The sequence below is a fragment of the Salmo trutta genome, unplaced genomic scaffold (genome assembly GCF_901001165.1).
Source record: "Salmo trutta unplaced genomic scaffold, fSalTru1.1, whole genome shotgun sequence".
Taxonomy (NCBI): Eukaryota; Metazoa; Chordata; class Actinopteri; order Salmoniformes; family Salmonidae; genus Salmo; species Salmo trutta.
This window is the reverse complement of record NW_021822941.1, coordinates 1,636,112-1,643,599: the sequence shown is the minus strand read 5'-3', so window position 1 is coordinate 1,643,599 and position 7,488 is coordinate 1,636,112. Positions and strand designations below refer to the sequence as shown.

At 41.3% G+C, this 7,488-nt stretch overlaps 1 protein-coding gene across 1 annotated transcript in view; it reads left to right on the top strand.

Moving 5' to 3' along the window:
- Window positions 1–838, top strand: part of LOC115187334 (multiple PDZ domain protein) — an 80,205-nt gene extending 79,367 nt beyond the window's left edge. Inside the window, exon 41 of the mRNA XM_029746404.1 lies at window positions 354–838. Coding sequence (XP_029602264.1) covers window positions 354–500 — 147 coding nt within the window. The 3' untranslated portion in view covers window positions 501–838. The remainder of the gene's footprint in view (window positions 1–353) is intronic.
- Window positions 839–7,488: the final 6,650 nt, after the last annotated feature.

Below are 7,488 nucleotides of genomic sequence, written 5' to 3'. Positions count from 1 at the left end.
ATTTCATTTAGAAAGGTAACACAGACCTCTATTTCATTTAGAAAGGTAACACAGGCCTCTATTTCATTCAGAAAGGTAACACAGATCTCTATTTCATTTAGAAAGGTAACACCAACCTCTATTTCATTTAGAAAGGTAACACAGGCCTCTAAGGTAATGTTATTTTAGTCCTCAATGTCAATTCAATGACCTGTCATTCTACTGTAAATTCCTTGTGTCTTACGACTATCAAAAGTTACTCGATTGTCTTGCTACACCAGTAGAAACTCAAACAATGCAGCTGTGTTTGATGCCATGGTGATTGATGCAGTGTCTCTCTGTCTCTCCCTCTGCATCTATCTCTCTCTCTCCAGGGAGCAGCGATTGAGGATGGCAGGTTGCAGCGTGGGGATCAGATCATCGCCGTGAACGGTCACAGTCTGGAGGGGGTCACCCACGCCGGCGCCGTCGCCATACTGAAGAGGACCAAGGGAACTGTAGTCCTCACCGTACTCTCCTGAGTGTAGTCCTCACACAATCGTCTGTCGCCCTTTGATGATGTCATCAGCAGACTACATCAGGGTTGTGTTCATCAGGAAACAGACGAAACAGGGAGAGCCTGTCTGAACTTTTTCAATAACAAACATTCATTTATGTGTTCTGTTGCAAAACGTTTTGCTACGGTGTGCACTAATGAATATTACCCTGTTTATCTCTAGAATGAGGTGAAGATTCTCACAGAAGAATGTTTTCTATATGTCATCCTAGATGTAACTGGTTCTCATTGTAACAAAACTATGAACCCTGTAATGCATTTCTATGTGTCTATGTACATCAAAATGGACCTCATCATAGTAGACTACTGACTACACACATCACTGTGTCTCTCCTTCAAAATGGACCTCATCATAGTAGACTACTGACTACACACATCACTGTGTCTCTCCTTCAAAATGGACCTCATCATAGTAGACTACTGACTACACACATCACTGTCTCCTTCAAAATGGACCTCATCATAGTAGACTACTGACTACACACATCACTGTGTCTCTCCTTCAAAATGGACCTCATCATAGTAGACTACTGACTACACACATCACTGTGTCTCTCCTTCAAAATGGACCTCATCATAGTAGACTACTGACTACACACATCACTGTCTCCTTCAAAATGGACCTCATCATAGTAGACTACTGACTACACACATCACTGTGTCTCTCCTTCAAAATGGACCTCATCATAGTAGACTACTGACTACACACATCACTGTGTCTCCTTCAAAATGGACCTCATCATAGTAGACTACTGACTACACACATCACTGTGTCTCTCCTTCAAAATGGACCTCATCATAGTAAACTACTGACTACACACATCACTGTCTCCTTCAAAATGGACCTCATCATAGTAGACTACTGACTACACACATAACTGTGTCTCCTTCAAAATGGACCTCATCATAGTAGACTACTGACTACACACATCACTGTGTCTCTCCTTCAAAATGGACCTCATCATAGTAGACTACTGACTACACACATCACTGTCTCCTTCAAAATGGACCTCATCATAGTAGACTACTGACTACACACATCACTGTGTCTCCTTCAAAATGGACCTCATCATAGTAGACTACTGACTACACACATCACTGTGTCTCTCCTTCAAAATGGACCTCATCATAGTAGACTACTGACTACACACATCACTGTCTCCTTCAAAATGGACCTCATCATAGTAGACTACTGACTACACACATCACTGTCTCCTTCAAAATGGACCTCATCATAGTAGACTACTGACTACACACATCACTGTGTCTCTCCTTCAAAATGGACCTCATCATAGTAGACTACTGACTACACACATCACTGGCTCCTTCAAAATGGACCTCATCATAGTAGACTACTGACTACACACATCACTGTGTCTCTCCTTCAAAATGGACCTCATCATAGTAGACTACTGACTACACACATCACTGTCTCCTTCAAAATGGACCTCATCATAGTAGACTACTGACTACACACATCACTGTCTCCTTCAAAATGGACCTCATCATAGTAGACTACTGACTACACACATCACTGTGTCTCCTTCAAAATGGACCTCATCATAGTAGACTACTGACTACACACATCACTGTGTCTCTCCTTCAAAATGGACCTCATCATAGTAGACTACTGACTACACACATCACTGTCTCCTTCAAAATGGACCTCATCATAGTAGACTACTGACTACACACATCACTGTCTCCTTCAAAATGGACCTCATCATAGTAGACTACTGACTACACACATCACTGTCTCCTTCAAAATGGACCTCATCATAGTAGACTACTGACTACTCACATCACTGTGGCTCCTTCAAAATGGACCTCATCATAGTAGACTACTGACTACACACATCACTGTGTCTCTCCTTCAAAATGGACCTCATCATAGTAGACTACTGACTACACACATCACTGTCTCCTTCAAAATGGACCTCATCATAGTAGACTACTGACTACACACATCACTGTCTCCTTCAAAATGGACCTCATCATAGTAGACTACTGACTACACACATCACTGTGTCTCCTTCAAAATGGACCTCATCATAGTAGACTACTGACTACACACATCACTGTGTCTCCTTCAAAATGGACCTCATCATAGTAGACTACTGACTACACACATCACTGTCTCCTTCAAAATGGACCTCATCATAGTAGACTACTGACTACACACATCACTGTCTCCTTCAAAATGGACCTCATCATAGTAGACTACTGACTACTCACATCACTGTGGCTCCTTCAAAATGGACCTCATCATAGTAGACTACTGACTACACACATCACTGTGTCTCCTTCAAAATGGACCTCATCATAGTAGACTACTGACTACACACATCACTGTGTCTCCTTCAAAATGGACCTCATCATAGTAGACTACTGACTACACACATCACTGTGTCTCTCCTTCAAAATGGACCTCATCATAGTAGACTACTGACTACACACATCACTGTGGCTCCTTCAAAATGGACCTCATCATAGCAGACTACTGACTACACACATCACTGTGTCTCTCCTTCAAAATGGACCTCATCATAGTAGACTACTGACTACACACATCACTGTCTCCTTCAAAATGGACCTCATCATAGTAGACTACTGACTACTCACATCACTGTGGCTCCTTCAAAATGGACCTCATCATAGTAGACTACTGACCACACACATCACTGTGTCTCTCCTTCAAAATGGACCTCATCATAGTAGACTACTGACATCACTGTGTCTCTCCTTCAAAATGGACCTCATCATAGCAGACTACTGACTACTCACATCACTGTGGCTCCTTCAAAATGGACCTCATCATAGTAGACGACTCACTACTCACAGAACTAACTAACACACTCTAATGATGCAAGAACAAGTGTGGCAATAGATGTCAAGACTCTTCGCCAATCTTTTATATTGGCTGTTAGGTGTAGAATTTACATTCGAATTAAGAATTCAAAATCAGAGCCTTTTTTCTGTCTCTCTGTGCGTTAGTTGCTACCTTAACTACATGAATATGATACGGTTTATTTCATTATGTAACTTCTGTCATGTTCATGAATTTATTAATGTGACTGTTATTTAACCATTTATTTATTCTGTTTTATATGTTGTCTGTAGGAAGGCGTACTAACCTGTACTTTTATTTTATTATTTCATATGGTGAATGTAATTTAGAAAGAAACGATTAAAGGTTTACGACGTAAATTTTCTACGTATACATAGAATATTGGTATTTTAAGCCGGTATTTTAAGCCGGTATTTTAAGCCGGCTAATACTGAATACTTCATGTTTTGTAGTTTACTGATATACTGCCAGCTTATTATAGCTACTGCTATTACTAATACTATATACGGGCTGGATGACAATGTCAGGGAAATGATGCGCGTACATGGATGAGGCAGAAGGCCGCGTGGTGATATGATTCTGAGCGGTCTGATAACTAGCAACAATGACAAGAAGCCCCCATGTGGGGAATCGTAGGTGGCTCGTTTCAGCTCGTTCTGTCTTGTTATTGATACCATGTCTTGTTTTGAGGTGTTTTGACTCATTTCATGTTTGTGCTAATATGGCAAAAACATCACTTAGCTAGCTAACCAACAACTGTAAGGATGTATTTGTGACAACAATTGTTCATTGTGCAAATGTATTTATGTTTTCAATAAAAATAGAGTTTACACCACGCTAAGGCAACCCAGTCTGTTTTGACCCATAGTTGTGAACGCGGCGGTTTTGTTGCTAAACAACCAATCCGCCTACGGGAAATAGATCAGTACTTATCACACAAAGAAACATTGATTCTTAATCAACCAAAGAATCAACCAAAGAATCAACCAATCAATGATGGGCGCTGATCTATTTTGCATCGGTATCGAATGGATGACAACGACTGTCGGTATCTAATTTCTGCAATGCAATAGTTATCTATTTATTTATCTATCTGTTCATTGTGTTTAATATATTCTCCTGTAGGAACCTCTTTACCGATAGTCTTTCAGTTCTTCCATGCTAGAACCTTTTAGGTTCTAGAACCTTTTAGTGGAGTGTTTGTATAGGAGAAGGAGATATACATGTATTCTGTATATTACTCCATATGTAATCTGTAGACAAGTCGGTTTGTCAAATTTCTGCCCTGGTCAACTGTAAGTGCTGTTACTGTGAAGTGGAAACGTCTAGGAGCAACAACGGCTCAGCCGCGAAGTGGTAGGCTACACAAACCATTCCGGCGTTGCTTTGTCTGTATGCTTGGGGTGATTGTCCAGTTGGAACGTAAATCTTCGCCCCCCCCCCAGTCTAAGGTCGTTTGAACTCTGAAGCAGGTTCTCATGAAGGATTGGCCTGTATTTGGCTCCATTCGTTGTTCCCTCTATCCTTACCAGTGTCCCAGTCCCTGCCGCTGAAAAGCGTCCCCATAGCATTATGCTGCCACCACCATGCTTCAGGGTAGGGATGGTGTTAGAAGGGCGATGACCTGTCCCTGGTTTTCTGCAGACATAGCGCTTTGCATTCAGGCCAACGAGTAAGATTTTTTGTCTCATTAGACCACAGAATATTTTGCCTTATGCTCTCAGTCTTTCATGGGCCTTTTTGCCAACTCCAGGTGTGCTGTCATGTGCCTTTCTCAGGAGTGGCTTCCATCTGGTCACTCTCCCATAAAGCCCAGATTGGTAAAGTGTTGTAGAGACTGTTGTTCTTCTGGCAGGTTCTCCCATCTCACCCAAGGAACTCTATAGTTCTATCAGAATGGTCATTGAGTTCTTGGTCACCTCCCTGACCATGGTCCTTCTTGCCCAGTTCCTTAGTCTGGTAGGACGGCCAGGTCTAGGCAGAGTCTGGGTAGTTCCATATTTTTTCAATTTCCCAATGATGGAGACCACTGTGCTCTTGGAAACGTTCAACGCTCTAGAAATGGTTTTATACCCTTCACCAGATACGTATATGCCTCATCACAATTCTATCTCGGACATCTACAAACAGTTCCTTGGACTTCATGGTATAGTTTCTGACATGCACTGTCAACTGTGGAACCTTATATAGACAGGTGTGTTTCTTTCTAAATCACGTCCAAACAATTGAATTGGCTACAGGTGGACTCCAATCAAGTTATAGCGACATGTCAAGGATGATCAAAGGAAATTGGATGCAGCTGAGCTCAGTTTGGAGTGTCAAAGCAAAGGGGTGTGAATACTTATGTAAATTCGATTTTTCTGAATTTCATTTTCAATACATTTGCAATAATTTCTAAAAACATGTTTTCCTTTTGTTATTATGGGGTATTGTGTGTAGATGTGTGAGAAAAAAAACATATATTTAATACATTTTGAATTCATGCCGTAACACAACAAAATGTGGAATAAATGAAGGGGTATGAATACTCTCTGAAGGCTCTGTATCTCACAGTAGACTGGAGCCATCAGCTCACTGCACAACCCATAATGTGTGAATGAATGGGATGGCCTGGTTAACTACGGTCGTGTTGGTTGAATCCTTTCTGAAGGCGCTATATGTAGGAAATAGGGTTTCATTTGGGACGCACCCTTGGCCTTTTGAGGGACTGCATTACAACACTGCTCACAGAAAACATGTTCACAGGAGGTAAGGGACAGTAGAAACACTCTAAACTACAGGAGGTTATGTACAGTAGGAACACTAAACTACAGGAGGTTATGTACAGTAGGAACACTAAACTACAGGAGGCTATGTACAGTAGGAACACTAAACTACAGGAGGTTATGTACAGTAGGAACACTCTAAACTACAGGAGGTTATGTACCACAGGAACACTCTAAACTACAGGAGGTTACGTACAGCAGGAACACTAAACTACAGGAGGTTGTGTACAGTAGGAACACTCTAAACTACAGGAGGTTATGTACAGTAGGAACACTCTAAACTACAGGAGGTTATGTACAGTAGGAACACTCTAAACTACAGGAGGCTATGTACAGTAGGAACACTAAACTACAGGAGGTTATGTACAGTAGGAACACTAAACTACAGGAGGTTATGTACAGTAGGAACACTAAACTACAGGAGGTTATGTACAGCAGGAACACTCTAAACTACAGGAGGTTATGTACAGTAGGAACACTCTAAACTACAGGAGGTTATGTACAGTAGGAACACTCTAAACTACAGGAGGTGTGGTACAGTAGGAACAATAAACTACAGGAGGTTATGTACAGTAGGAACACTAAACTACAGGAGGTTATGTACAGTAGGAACACTAAACAACAGGAGGTTATGTACAGTAGGAACACTGTAAACTACAGGAGGTGATGTACAGTAGGAACACTAAACTACAGAAGGTTATGTACAGTAGGAACACTCTAAACTACAGGAGGTTATGTACAGCAGGAACACTCTAAACTACAGGAGGTTATGTACAGCAGGAACACTCTAAACTACAGGAGGTGATGTACAGCAGGAACACTAAACTACAGGAGGTTATGTACAGCAGAAACACTCTAAACTACAGGAGGTTATGACCAGTCGGAACACTCTAAACTACAGGAGGTTATGTACAGTAGGAACACTCTAAACTACAGGAGGTTATGTACAGCAGGAACACTAAACTACAGGAGGTTATGTACAGCAGGAACACTCTAAACTACAGGAGGTTGTGTACAGTAGGAACACTCTAAACTACAGGAGGTTATGTACAGTAGGAACACTAAACTACAGGAGGTTATGTACAGTAGGAACACTAAACTACAGGAGGTTATGTACAGTAGGAACACTGAACTACAGGAGGTTATGTACAGTAGGAACACTGAACTACAGGAGGTTATGTACAGTAGGAACACTGAACTATAGGAGGTTATGTACAGTAGGAACACTCTAAACTACAGGAGGTTATGTACAGTAGGAACACTGAACTACAGGAGGTTATGTACAGTAGGAACACTAAACTACAGAAGGTTATGTACAGTATGAACACTAAACTACAGGA